This window comes from Neoarius graeffei, chromosome 4 (assembly GCF_027579695.1).
Source record: "Neoarius graeffei isolate fNeoGra1 chromosome 4, fNeoGra1.pri, whole genome shotgun sequence".
In the NCBI taxonomy this organism is placed as follows: domain Eukaryota; kingdom Metazoa; phylum Chordata; class Actinopteri; order Siluriformes; family Ariidae; genus Neoarius; species Neoarius graeffei.
The window spans coordinates 21,319,893-21,335,165 of NC_083572.1; the positions used below are offsets into that span (position 1 = coordinate 21,319,893).

At 44.5% G+C, this 15,273-nt stretch overlaps 1 protein-coding gene and 1 pseudogene across 1 annotated transcript in view; one reads left to right on the top strand and one right to left on the bottom strand.

Annotated features, from left to right (window-relative positions):
• Positions 1 to 5,720: 5,720 nt before the first annotated feature.
• On the bottom strand, positions 5,721 to 9,616 carry LOC132884232 (uncharacterized protein K02A2.6-like; annotated as a pseudogene).
• Positions 9,617 to 13,033: 3,417 nt separating this feature from the next.
• mrps9 (mitochondrial ribosomal protein S9) overlaps positions 13,034 to 15,273 on the top strand; it is a 57,452-nt gene continuing 55,212 nt past the window's right edge. The window contains exon 1 of the mRNA XM_060918171.1: positions 13,034 to 13,151. Within this exon, the coding sequence (XP_060774154.1) occupies positions 13,053 to 13,151 (99 nt within the window). The 5' untranslated portion in view covers positions 13,034 to 13,052. The remainder of the gene's footprint in view (positions 13,152 to 15,273) is intronic.

Consider the following 15,273-nt stretch of genomic DNA (forward strand, 5'->3'; position numbering starts at 1 on the left):
TTTTTTCCGATGGGAAAAATTTATAGTGAAGGCGGCAGTTAATCCTCGCCTTACCCACTCTGTAATTTTGGGGACTGATTGGCCGGGATTTCGGGCTTTAATGAGACACTTAGTAAAGAGTGGGTCCTGCCATTTGACAGGGGGAGGTCCCGGTGTCGCTTTGGCAGGAGCAGCTGTCACAGAGCCGTCCACGTCATCTCCGCGTCAGAGTGAGGAGCCGCCGGCTCCTCCTCTCTCTATTGGGGAATCCCTCACGGATTTCCCATTAGAACAATCGCGAGACGAGACTCTGCGACATGCGTTTGACCAAGTGAGAGTAATCGATGGTCAAACGCTCCCGCCGAACGCCACCCCGTCCTTCCCCTACTTCGCGATTATGAAGGATAGGTTATACCGAGTGACGCAGGACACTCAAACTAAAGAGCAAGTCATGCAACTTTTAATTCCAAAGAGCCGCCGGGAATTGGTATTCCCGGCGGCTCACTTTAATCCCATGGCTGGACACTTAGGGCAGGATAAGACACTAGCCCGAATAATGGCCCGATTCTATTGGCCGGGGATTCGCAGCGATGTTCGTAGGTGGTGTACGGCGTGCCGCGAATGCCCGTTAGTAAATCCAGCGGCCATTCCAAAAGCACCTTTGCGCCCTCTACCATTAATCGAGACCTCGTTCGAAAGGATTGGGATGGATCTCGTCGGGCCATTAGATCGGTCAGCACGAGGGTATCGCTTTATATTAGTTCTGTGGACTATGCAACGCGATACCCGGAAGCAGTGCCTCTGCGCAATATCTCAGCACGCAGTATTGCGGAGGCGCTCTTCTGCGTTATCTCCCGAGTTGGAATCCCGAAAGAGATTCTAACTGATCAAGGCACCACATTTATGTCACGGACACTGTGCGAACTGTATGGGTTATTGGGGATTAAGCCGATCTGCACCAGCGTGTATCACCCACAAATGGACGGTTTAGTGGAACGGTTCAACCGCACCCTCAAAAATATCATTAAAAAATTCGTAAGTGAGGATGCATGTAATTGGGATAAGTGGCTCGAGCCCTTGTTGTTTTCAGTGCGAGAGGTTCCCCAAGCCTCCACGGGGTTCTCCCCATTCTAATTATTATATGGGCATAAGCCGCGCGGCATTCTAGACGTGCTGCAGGAAAATTGGGAGGAGGGACCTTCACAAAGTAAGAACGAAATTCAATACGTTATGGACCTGCACGCAAAACTCCACACGCTCACCCACCTAACCCTGGAGAATTTGCGGTAGGCCCAAGAACGGCAAGCCCGCCTGTACAACAAGGGTACGCGCCTTAGGGAGTTCACACCGGGAGATAAGGTACTCATACTGTTGCCCACGTCGAGCTCCAAATTGATCGCCAAGTGGCAAGGACCCTTTGAGGTCACACGGCGAGTCGGGGACGTCGACTATGAGGTGAGGCGAACGAACAGGGGTGGGGCGCTACAGATTTACCACCTCAATCTGCTTAAACTCTGGAATGAGGAGGTCCCCATGGTGTTGGTGTCAGTGGTTCCGGAGAAGGCGGAGCTGGGGCCGGAGGTTCAAAAAGGGGCATTGACATCACGTACCTCTCCGGTCCCCTGTGGAGACCACCTCTCCCCGACCCAACTCACAGAGGTCGCCCAGTTGCAGACCGAGTTTTCGGATGTGTTCTCGCCCCTGCCCCGTCGCACTAACCTCATAGAGCATCACATAGAGACGCCCCCGGGGGTAGTAGTGCGTAGCCGCCCTTACAGGCTACCCAAACACAAAAAAAAGGTGGTTCGGGAAGAACTTGAGACCATGCTCGAAATGGGCATCGTCGAGGAGTCCCACAGTGACTGGAGCAGCCTGGTGGTCTTGGTACCCAAGGCCGACGGGTCGGTCCGGTTCTGTGTGGACTACAGAAAATTCAACGCGGTGTCTAAATTCGATGCGTACCCAATGCCTCGTATTGATGAGTTGCTCGATCAACTCAGCACTGCTCGCTTTTATTCGACACTGGATTTGACGAAGGGATATTGGCAGATCCCCTTGACTCCCCTATCCCGAGAAAAAACGGCCTTTTCCACACCGTTTGGTTTACACCAATTCGTCACCCTTCCGTTTGGGCTGTCTGGGGCACCCGCTACGTTTCAGCGGCTGATGGATAGAGTCCTCCGCCCCCACGCCATGTATGCGGCCGCATATCTAGATGACATCATCATCTATAGTAATGACTGGCCGCGGCACCTTGAACATCTAAGGGCCGTCCTTAGGTCGCTGAGGCGAGCGGGGCTCACAGCCAACCCAAAGAAGTGTGTGATTGGGCGGGTGGAAGTATGGTATCTCCGCTTCCACTTGGGCAACGGGCAGGTGCGTCCCCAAATTAATAAGACGGCAGCGATTGCGGCCTGCCCGAGGCCCAAGACCAAAAAGGGGGTGAGACAGTTCCTGGGGCTGGCTGGTTATTACCGTAGGTTTATACCTAATTATTCGGACGTCACCAGCCCGCTGACTGATCTCACAAAAAAGGGGGCCCCAGATCCGGTCCAGTGGACGGAGCAATGCCAGCGGGCTTTTTCAGAGGTAAAGGCTGCACTGTGTGGGGGGGCCACTTCTACACTCCCCTGACTTTTCTCTCCCCTTTGTGTTGCAGACCGATGCGTCGGACAGAGGGCTGGGGGCAGTTTTGTCCCAGGAGGTGGAGGGGGAGGACCGCCCCGTCCTCTACATCAGTCGGAAGCTGTCAGTGCGTGAGGGGCGCTACAGCACCATTGAAAAGGAGTGTCTGGCGATCAAGTGGGCAGTCCTTGCCCTCCGTTACTACCTGCTGGGGTGCCCCTTCACCCTCTGTTCGGACCACGCGCCCCTCCAGTGGCTCCACCGCATGAAAGATGCCAACGCGCGGATCACCCGTTGGTATCTGGCACTCCAACCCTTCAACTTTAAGGTGGTCCACAGGCCGGGGGCGCAGATGGTCGTGGCGGACTTCCTCTCCCGTCAAGGGGGGGGAGTCGGCTGCAGGCCGGACGGCCGCCCGGCCTGAGTCGGGCGGTGGGGGTATGTGGCAGCAGGGGCGTGGTCAAGTGCCGGTCTGTGACAGGAGGGCGGAGTCAGGGAAGGTAAGTGGCAGAATCACTACACCTGACGGCAATTAACCTGTGTTTGTCTGTGTCTTCCCAGTGACCGCGCCCTATTTAAGGAGGGAGAGCGAGAGCAGAGGAGCTGATCCCCGGACTAGACGCTGGTTGTGTTGATGTGTGTCTGTTCGTTTGAAAAGTTGTTCACTGAAAAGTGTGGCAATAAAGCCCTTTGCAAACCTGCTCTCTGTCCTGCTGTCCTCTGTGCTCCACTCACCCCTATCGAACTGCAACAATGTCATTTAACAGGTGTAGAACTTTTTGTGAGTCCATCTGTCTTCTGTTTGTCTGCATGCATACATTTTCTTGGTGTTGCTATCCTGACCTGTTTCTGTTGTTTCTTACTATTGCAGGTGTCTCTGTTGCTATCCTCAGTTGTCTGTGTCGTGTGTGCATTATCAGCTGCATATGCAGTGATGTTTCTAATATCCAGCTCATAATTTTCCAGGCAGGTCATTAGAGCTTGGTGTATGCCATTTGCCATTTCATCGCTGTCTTCATCAAAGTCAAGCAACTTCGATTGTACGCCATCGGACACAGAGAAATACCTCACGCATACTGGAAACATTTTTCTATTTCCCTTATTCGAGGCATCGGTGGCAAGTGAAAAATAGACAGGCTCACCTTTGGCTGGAGAAAGGTTAGACAGAACTTTCCCCACTGTGCTTGGTCCTAAAACATTCATGGTGATCATCTCAGCATTGATTCTGCCCAAGTGCATATTCTTAGCAACACATGAATCTTGAAATAAAGTCCCATTTAACTTAACAGTGCAGTCAGTGCTGTTATAGCTAAGACCGTGGTTGATGGTATGGTATACATAAGCTACCTCACTTGCGGCAATTTTGTCGATTTCTGCTGTAGATGCGGCAAAGAATGTACCAATGTTGCTTGCTCCTTTCACTAGCACAGCCTTTTTGTGAATGTCTGAGGCTTCATTATTGTGTTTCTTTAACAACTACATAAGTCAACGAGGGTCTGAGTCTGAGTCTTGATTTGAACCGTTTCTTTACTATACAACTGCCGAACAAGTGCAATACATATCCATACGCACATGACAACATAGGCTGCGCTGTGATGTATTAGTCCGCATAGGAAAGTAGGTCTGTACACTACACTTCCTCCACCTTTAGATAAACACTGAAAGTGCTGATGACACGTTTTTGACATCTTTGGCGATGTTTTATAACATAAAAACTAATTCCCGATGATCCATATATTAATTCACGAAGGCGCCTATTTTACAAGTTATGATGAAAAACGCGGCTATTTGGGCAAATTTGACAGGGCTGCAGCACCCAGGAGACGGAGGAGGAGGAGGAGCTATATGACGTCAGCGAAAGAACCTTCCTCCTAACTTACCAGTTTGTTGTTGATGCGACAGGTGTTCAGTTTATCATTATTAGTATTTTTATTAGACATTATTATACATTATTATATATATAGTTATTATGCCTTCACGTTGTGTTGCTGGCTTTTGCTCCAAAACCCACAAGGATGGGGTAAGTTTATTCAAGTTTCCCAGAGATCCCAAGCTGCATGCGAAGTGGGTGAAGCAAGTCAGGCGCACTCGTGACAAGTGGGAGCCCTCACCAACATCCGTCCTGTGCTCTGAACACTTCGATTTGGATTGTTTTGACACCCTTCCCAGCTTAAAAGAATCTCTTGGGTGTTCAGTTCAGCACAAACGTGTGTTACTACCATCAGCAGTGCCTACACAGTGTTGCCAGATTGGGAGATTTCCCGCCCAGTTGGGCGGTTTCAAGTGCATTTTTTGGTGGGTTTTGAACACATTTTGGGCTGGAAAACGTCATTTACCCTTAAACGTCATTTACCCATAGCCCAAAATATGTTCAAAACCCACCAAAAAATGCACTTGAAACCGCCCAACTGGGCGGGAAATCTCCCAATCTGGCAACACTGCCAGTATTCCGGAGGGGGTCTACTAATAGCTATGCCGGATCCAAAGACAGTCCTCCTGTCAGAACATGTGTTGTGAAATGACATAAGATAAAGGTACGTAGAGCTATAGATTCTACATGATAATCATAAATGTAATCATAAAGTTGGCGTGATATCAGTCATGTATTTGTTTGTGAAAGCTTGCAGCTTTCATGTAACTGCCGCCTAGCAACGAGAGGCAAAGGGTAAAGAGGGTAGGCTATCATAGATTCTATTCGGAAGAGATCAACACAATTCTAGACTCCCAGAAGAGGAAGAGCTAGCACTAGAGAGTTCACTGGCGTTTTCATGTGCCATTTCCATTGAGTAGAACCAGAGTAGAACAGCCAGTGAACCGCAGCGTGTTCTTCTGCTGACATCACAACATGGCCACGAGCCACGGACCCAGTTTTCTTGCGCTGTGCAATTAAAAGTTGGATATTCGCATAACAACAGCTTCTTTTCACGTAATTATAACAGAAATCTAACATGTTTGCCATGTTGTATAGTTTATTTAAGAAATTGCATAGAGTCATGTTCGTGTCATCAGCACTTTAAGGGCATAACAAAACAGCACCTTCATTTATGAAACACATCAAATAAAGATTTAGCCCTATTTTAGTTTTAACAATTCCCTGTGTTGAATAATATGAACATTTATAAGTCCAGTCTCTTTGGGGGCGTTCTGTGCCTTTCTGGGTAACGCCTCTGAACCTGTGTTGTAGGCTTTGGGGTAGTAGTAGAGATTTTGTCTGAAGCAAGGATCTCTGTTGCAGATGGTGTGCTAGTGGCAGGAGTTTGAATGTCACTGCCGGGGACGTCTGGAGATGATGAAGTGTCATTCTTTGGTTGTGTATCCAGGATCTGATCCACATGACGTCTCCATGTTTGCTCACCTACATCAACGGTGTATGTCAGCGGTTCTGTCCTTGTGGCTATCTTGCCAGGGGTCCACTTGTCAATTCTGTAGTCACGTGCCAGGACCTCCTGTCTTATCTGAAAGTCTCTTGAGTCTTTATAAGGAAGGTGACTGAACTGTCTATTTTGCATGTCCCTCCACAGATTTGGTTTCAGAAGGTCAATGCGAGATTTGAGGTTTCTGTTCAGCATGAGCATGGCAGGTGTTTTGGTCGTCGTCGAGTGGAGAGAGGTTCTGTAGGCGAAGAGGAAATTGTCCACCTTGTGCTGGAGAGAAATGTCGTTTTTTTCCATAGCTTTAATGGACCTTTTGAATGTCTGTACAAATCTTTCGGCTAAGCCATTTGTTGCTGGGTGATGAGGTGCTGATGTAAAATGTTTGATGCCATTTCTCTTCATAAACAGTCTGAATTCTTCTGAGGTGAACTGTGATGCATTATCGCTGACAATCTGTTCTGGCAGGCCATTCCTGGCAAAGATGGTTCTGAGAGCACTTATAGTTTTTTCAGATGTCGTTGACTTCATCCTAATAACCTCTGGCCACTTAGAATGAGCATCAACAGCGATCAGGAACATAGAGTTCATGAATGGTCCAGCAAAATCAATATGCACCCATTGCCATGGCAACGAAGGCCACTCCCAAGGATGAAGTGGTACTTGTGGGGGTGCGTTTTGGACCTTTTGGCATCCTGAGCAGCATTTGGCAAGGTTCTCGATTTGTTTATCTATACTGGGCCACCAGACATGGCTTCGGGCTAGACTTTTCATCTTCACTGTACCAAGGTGTCCTTCATGGAGAGTCTGTAACACCCTGATTCAAAGTTTTGGAGGAACTACGACACAGGAGCCACACAGCAAGGTTCCCTGATACACAGAGAGCTGGTCTCGTCTGGTTGAAAACTCAGGAAACATGGGATCTCCATGTGCTGGCCATCCACGCACTGTTATTTCATACACCTTGGACAGTGTGAGGTCATTTCTGGTTTGTCTCTGTATTTCAGCATTTGTCACAGGCAATCACTGTTGTATGAAACACCTCCGCTGGGTCTGGAGAGATGTTTCCCCCTTAGACTGGTGGCCAAATTTCCAAATTTCACTTAAGGGAGGACGGAATGTTAGCTTGTGGCATCCATGTCAGGGGGTTAATATGGCCCCTACTGAACTCATTTAGTGTGGATGCCACCTAAAGTAGGCTTTCTAAAAATTGTTTTACACCAAAAACTTAATGGCCACCACCCCACTCAATTTTCGGCCAGTTTTGTTGGCTGAAAAATAAGGGTTACTCCTAATGTATCTTCTCCCATGTCAGAAATAAAAAATGGCATATGTTAACGACTCATATTGTATGAAAGCTGATAAAAAGAGCTTTTTTTAAATATAACAGTCAGATATACATGTTTCAGAAGGAGGTATGAGATTCATCAAACATTGTGTTGAAAAAATGAAACTAACTAATTTCAATCAAACTACATGTATTTCTGCTTTTATTTCTAAATATCTTCACTACACCCAATGCACCAATACCACATATTTAAGCATGTCAAATGGAACCTCAATGCTCCCAGAATACGAAAATGCCTTGTAAACTTGAATAAGATGGATTGCATAATAAGCTATACTGCGACAGTCCACCTGCATCAGTTCAACAGATTTTGTCAATGGAAAATTAAGGCGACCACACAAAATCTTTTATGATTTCTAAAGTGATAAACGTATTTATTATGTATATACACCCACTATATATGAAACTTATAAACAATATTTCTCTATTTTATGATATGTATCTTGTTATTCATGGTAACAGACTGGAATGATTGAACGGAAACCAAAACAAGTCATTCTTAATTTAGTTAAGTATTGTAACATCTCTCTTTCACCAGGTACCCTGCAGATTGTAAAATTATGATTAATCTTGCTTTGTCTGGAGTAAACATAGATGACAGTTGCTTCATGAACCATGGATACCACTGACTCTTAATTAAGTCAATTTTCACTTAGGATAAGCTTAGGGTAAGGATAAATATAAAATAGCACAATTTCTGAATATGTGCTTTTCTTTGGCAGGATATTGTGACAAATGCTAAACAAGCACGATGGAATCTGTCATGTATAGCCAAAAGAGAAGTTCTGACACTACTTCTGACTGGGATCTGTGTCTGTTCTGTCAGAGAAAAAACCTGAAAAAGGACACAAGAAAACTTGGAGACACTGGATTTGAACGAGTTCGTCAAGCTGCAGCGGAACGCAAAAAGTACAACGACGTGGACAATTTCCACACCATAGAAAGGATTCAAAATAGTGATGTAGATGAAGAAACCGACATCCTTTATCACAAAGACTGTTATTCAACATTTACAAGCTCTGACAAAATAGCACGACTTAAAAAAAAATATGAAAGCAGCCTCCCTTCAAGCAGTACATTTGAGGAGTGTGAACGATCAAGACCATCACTTTGCAGTGAAATTTCAACCATGAACACTGACCTATGTATTTTCTGCCAAGAGAAAAGCAGCAAAAATGAAATGGGAGAAGTAAAATTATGGGTACCCCCCAATTTTTTCGTTGATCAAATTGACCAAAAAATTACTTGGGGTGGTAATTATGTTTTTCCACATAGAAAATTATTAAAAGCCTAATTCAAGTGGCATCCACCAAAAATGTGTCCATTAAGGGTCATATTAACCACCTAACATAGGTGCCACAAGCTAACATTCCGTCCTCCCTAAAGTGATTTCTAGGCCTCTTTTCAGATTTTGCCACTAGTCTACCTGCTGTTGTTAACAGTGGCAGGCGTGACAAGCCGTCAGTGTTGCTGTGTTGTTTAGTTCCTTTAAATTCAATGTCATATGAATGGGCTCCTAAGAAAAGTGCCCAACGCTGTAAGTGGGTCGCTGACATCACTGGGATCCCTTTTCGAGGATTGAAGATAGATACGAGGGGCTGGTGGTCTGTAATGAGTGTAAACTTTGACCATAGAGGTAATGGTGAAACTTTTTGATACCCCACACAAGACTAAGGGCCTCTCGGTCAATCTGTGCATAATTTTGTTCTGCCTTTGTCAGAGATCTAGAGGCAAAAGCTACGGGGCGCTCACTTCCATCTTTCATCATATGTGACAGAACACAACCAATTCCATAAGGGCTAGCATCGCAGGCCAGCCTTATAGGCTGTGTCGGGTCATAGTGGGTAAGTAGTTTGTCAGATGTTATCAGTCTCTTTGTTTTTTGGAATGCTCTGTCACATTCTTTAGACCACTTCCATTTTGTTCCAGTTTGCAGCAGTACGTTAAGTGGATGCAGTGTCATGGCTAATTTTGGAAGGAATTTGTGGTAGTAGTTCACAAGACCTAGATATGACCTGAGCTGTGACACGTTCTCTGGTCTTGGTGCTTGCAATATGGCTTCAACTTTCTCCAGTGACTTGTGCAAGCCCTGTTTATCAATGATGTGTCCACAGTAAGAGATTTCGTTTTTGAAAAACTCACATTTACTTTTCTTTGCACGTAGGCCATACTCACTCAGCCTGTTGAGAACCTTGCTGAGGTTTTCTAGATGTTCTTTATCATTTTTCCCTGTCACGATGATGTCATCAAGGTAACACTGTGTACCAGGTATATCTTGAAGGACTTGATCCATTGCTCTTTGCCAGATTGCAGGGGCTGATGCGACACCAAATACAAGCCTATTGTATTGAAACAGTCCTTTGTAAGTATTTATGGTGAGGAATTTCCTGCTTGTTTCCTCCACCTCCATCTGTAGGTAGGCTTGAGTTAGGTCAATCTTTGAAAACTTCTCCCCACCTGCCAGTGATGCAAAGATGTCCTCAATACGGGGTAGTGGATACTGCACAGTACGCAGCACTGGGTTGATGCTTACTTTAAAATCTCCACATATACAAACACTGTCAGTCTTCCCCTTTTTAGTCACTGGTATGATGGGCGTAGCGCACTCACTCCATTCTACTTGTGATAATATTCCAGATTCCACCAAACTCTGAAGTTCTGCTTCCACCTTTGGATGTAGTGCATATGGCACTGGGCGGGCTTTGTGAAATTTTGGAGACACCTCATTATCCAGCTCAACTCTGGCCTTTATCCGTTTAAGTGTGCTGATCCCCTCTGCAAACACTTTCTCATGGGTGTTGATTAGTTGTGACAGTCTAAATGTGGCGTTATGAGGACCACTATTGTCTTTTGGTGCCAGACGTAAAGCTTTAATAGTGTGCCAATCTAATTTGATCTTCCTCAACCATTCACGTCCGAACAGTGGTGGCCCTCCTCTTTTCAGCACATATAACATCAGCTGCTGTGTCACTCCTCTATATGTTACAGTCACATTAAGTTTCCCTTGTGGATGTACCTTTTCACCAGTGTAAGTCTTAAGCCGCACGGATGTCTTTAACAGCTGTAGTTTGGGGAACAGTCTTTTGTAGTCTGTGTTTGAAATGACAGACAGGGCTGATCCTGTGTCTAGTTCCATGTTCAGCTTCACACCAGCCACATCCGGGGTGACCCAAATTACTTCCCTGTTTTCATCCTCAGTTACACTGTGTAGCTCTAAGCAAGCCAGTCCATTTGTGTCAGACTCCGATGTTGATTCATTTTCACACGCATCCACATTATGCACATGTTTGCCTTTGTACTTTGGCTTCTTATCATGGTTTGATCTTTGAGTATGTCCATGCTTGCCCTTTAATTTTTGTCTGCACACTCTCTCGATGTGACCGGGTTTGTTACACTTTCTGCAGTTTTTGTCTTTAAACCAACAGTCATTTGCATCATGTGAAGCTTTTCCACATCTGTAGCACTTTTGCTCCCTCCTTTCATGTCTGTTCATTGATATTTTGTGTATGCCACTGTCCACACTCTTTTTCTGCAGCTCCAATGCATCTTTAGCAGCTGTCTCCATTGAAACAGCTATAGACAGTGCTCTCTCCAATGTGAGATCTTTCTCTGATAATAATCTTTTTTGTGTGCTTTGACAGTGCATACCACACACCAGTCTATCACGAAGTGCATCAGAAAGTCCAGCTCCAAATTCACAGAACTGTGATAGTTTACGCAGCTCAGCAATGTAGTCTGAGATGCTTTCATCTTTGGACTGGTTTCTATTGTGGAAACGGAATCTCTCCGCTATTATGGTACAATGGGCTTTGGGTTCAGGTGATTCTTTAATGTGTTGACAATGATTTGGAATGACTTTGAGGCGGGCTTGTCAGGGGCTAACAAGTTTCTGAGGAGGTTGTACGTTTTAGCACCCATTAAACTGAGGAGAGTGGCAACTTTCTTTTCCTCTTCCACATCATTTGCGGTGAAGTAAAGTTCAACTCTCTCTATATATGTCTCCCAGTCTTCAGTTGTGCTGTCAAATGCTTCTATTTTCCCATCAAAAGACATGTTGTTTTCACTCACCATCGTATGCTTTCAGGACTTAGTCATTAGCTGCTAGCCTCGTTTGGTTCGGCCGCTCGCTGTTCTCTCCCCTCCGTCAGAGCTCCACAGTCTCCCGTAACTGTCAGTGCAGTCGGTGACTTCCAAATGTAAGTGAGGTCATGCTCGTCGCCAATTTGTTGTTTTTCTTTAACAACTACGTAAGTCAATAAGGGTCCGAGACTGAGTCTTGATTTGAACCTTTTCTTTACTATGCAACTGCCGAACAAGTGCAATACATATCCATACACACATGACAACATAGGCTGTGCTGTGATGTATTAGTCCACATAGGAAAGTAGGTCTGTACACTACATTCATGGCGAGTTAAATCATTCTCACCACCATGGCTAATGGATAGTTCTCGGCAGCATACTGTACAAAACGCTTTCTTTGCATCGTCGGCGACTGCTTTAACCCATGGCCTTTTGGCTTCCCACTCTTTATTATTAGCTACAAAGTCTTTTTTTCTTTGCAGGTTCACTGCTCATTTTGCACGATACCACTCACCAGTGGCCAGTCCACACACACACACACACACACCGGTCCGTCACTACTACAACCGTGAGTTTGCATGAGTTTTGGCACGACGAGGCTGTGATTGGAATATGGGACTGGAGCTGTCCCTGAAGGGACAAATCAAAATTGCCCATAAATCGTGATGTCCCGGACAATGCGGGACGGTTGGCAACCCTACCCATATGGACAGCTGAAAGTCACACTTGGAAGATGCTCTGGACACTTGCAGTAATGCTTTTGTGGCTGACAGTTAACTTGCTAACTTTAGGACTGCAGTTGTCATGAACAGTTTTGCACTCAAGTTTCCATCAATGAAGAGTTTATAACATCAACGAAACTGACTTCATGTTAAAATGCTATAATCATGGGTTCCCTTTTGAGTCTGGTTCCTCTCGAGGTTTCTTCCTCATATCGTCTGAGGGAGTTTTCCCTTGCCACCGTCGCCACAGGCTTGCTCATTGGGGATAAAATTAGCTCATGTTTAAAGTCATTTAAATTCTGTAAAGCTGCTTTGCGACAATGTCTATTGTTAAAAGCGCTATAAAAATAAACTTGACTTTCCCACAGTGTGTGTGTAGATCCAGGATTTTTTTTTTTTTTTTTTTGGACTTTTCCCAACATAACTCAAAAAGTAGTGGAATGATTTTAATTAAATTTTGAGGAAAGATGGGCCATGGGCCAACGAACAATTGATTAGATTTTGATGCAAATCCTATGTGGCTTGGTGGAGGTATGTGCTCTACCAAGTGCCCTTCTAGTTTTATATTTAGAGTGGTCCCTGACTCTAATACCTTTTTATTAACATAAATACTATTTATTGATTCAGGTTTAATCAAAGACAGACAAACAGCAATGCTTTGGAGAAAAACAAGGGCAGAAAACATATTTTTGTAACTGAGTATAAAACATAACTCTGTAAGGGTCGTTTTAATACAAATGTACTGTTTTTAAAATGTAAATTTAAACTAACTAATGACTCTGTGCTCAAAAAAATTGCAAAGTCATGCCCAAGCTAATACCTAAAAGTTTAAACGCTAATGGGAAGGGGAAAATAGCAAACGGAAGTGGCGTAATCAAAATCCGAACGACTAGTTCCGGTGAAATAGTTACCGCTTGTAATCAACATGGCTGCGTCCAGTAGTAGAGCAGTGAGGACCGTTTTCTCAAAATGTGGCAAATGCAGCTGGAACTTATTTATTTCTTCGCCACACATGAATCGACAGGTAAAAACGCTTCTTCTATCTTATGTTAATTCTTAGAGCTAAACTTGTTTTGGCTTATCTCTTGCTGTAGTGCTGGTTAGCGGTGAAACTTGCAGATGACGGGTCACATCCCAAAGCGGATACATCAACACTAGATAGTATGGCAGAATCGTGCAAAACCGCATTGGATTCTGGCGTCCTGTGTAGTGCTCTTATTTGCGGTTTTAGACGCAGCCCGTGTTGCCCTTGTGCTATAGCTGGGCAACAAGACAAAGCTGGTTTTAATAAAGTTTGAGTTTTAAAAAAGGCTTTTAAATGTTATCATATTAACATATAACGTAAATACTTCTAGCTTAATAACTAAATAATTTAGATAAAAATATTTTGGAAAAATAAGACGTGCAGGAAAATATGTGTAAAAGCCCCTACGTTCACACAGTGGGTTTAAAACAGAGCTTACATTTTGTCTGATCTGATGACACGTTTTTGACATCTTTGGCGATGTTTTATAACATAAAAAATAATTCCCGATGATCCATATATTAATTCACGAAGGCACCTATTTTACAAGTTATGATGAAAAACGCGGCTATTTGGGCAAATTTGACGGGGCTGCAGCACCCAGGAGACGAATGAGGAGGAGGGCTATATGACGTCATCGAAAGAATCTTCCTCCTCACTTACCAGTTTGTTGTTGATGCGACAGGTGTTCAGTTTGTCATTATTAGTATTATTATACATTATAGTTATTATGCCTTCGCGTTGTGTTGCCGGCTTTTGCTCCAAAACCCACAAGGATGAGGACTCCCTAAAGTGAATGACGCATGAAATGGAATGACGAATGACAGGTAGTAAATTTGAACAATAAATGGTCCCTTGTCATTCAGATTCTTACAAATTGAATAACGATTGAAATCTTTAGTTTTAGACCTCCCTAGGATAAGATAAGTGGGTGCTTGGTGGGATATCAGCTTTTACAAATGGAATGACAGGGTTTCTATATGTATTGACTTGACTGACTTTGAGCTAATGTTGTCAGTGATATCACCTTTTACAAATGGAATGATAAGGTTTCTAGGTGGAATGACATACTTTGAGGCAATGTTATCAGTGATATCAAATTAACAAATGGAATGACATTGTTGTTAGGTTATAGGTGATATCACTGATAACATTGCCTCAAAGTATGTCATTCCACCTAAAAACACTGTCATTCCATTTGTAAAAGGGGATATCACTGATAACATTAGCTTAAAGTATGTCATTCCACCTGGAAACGCTGTCATTCCATTTGTAAAAGGTGATATCACTGATAACATAACCTAAAAGTATGTCATTCCACTTAAACAGTGTCATTCCATTTCATGAGCTGAAAGCATGTCATTCCACCTACATTTCAATCGTTATTCCATTTATAAGAATCTGAATGACAAGGGACCATTTATTGTTCAAATCACTAGCTGTCATTCGTCATTCCATTTCATGCGTCATTCACTTTAGGGAGTCCCCAAGGATGGGGTAAGTTTATTCAAGTTTCCCAGAGATCCCGAGGTGCATGTGAAGTGGGTGAAGCAAGTCAGGCGCACTCGTGACAAGTGGGAGCCCTCACCAACATCCGTCCTGTGCTCTGAACACTTCGATTTGGATTGTTTTGACACCCTTTCCAGCTTAAAAGAATCTCTTGGGTGTGCAGTTCAGCACAAACGTGTGTTACTACCATCAGCAGTGCCTACAGTATTCCGGAGGGGGTCTACTAGTAGCTATGCCGGATCCAGCAGTCGCCTGGATATTTTGCTTCATTCAAGGATAAAACTAAGAAGCCATAAACTAGAAGACTTGCCTGCCAATATTATCCTAAATGTATCACGGATCTAGCCTGGGCCCGCCCATCCTAAGCGTGATGCAACACGAGGGCCTGTTGCGAGTCTGGCCAGGCAAGCTATCTACAGCTCTTCCAAGCTCCCGAAAAATCGGGAACCAATCAACTCTGAGCATCTCCAACGGCCCTGGGTAGAGGCGTGTTCAAGGCACTGATGTAGTAGAACTGCGACCGGAAGCCATAGATTGTTTACAGAATCTATGCCGGAAGCGCTTCATTCACGCTTCCGCATCTATTACGCATAGATGCTGTATTGAAAGCATT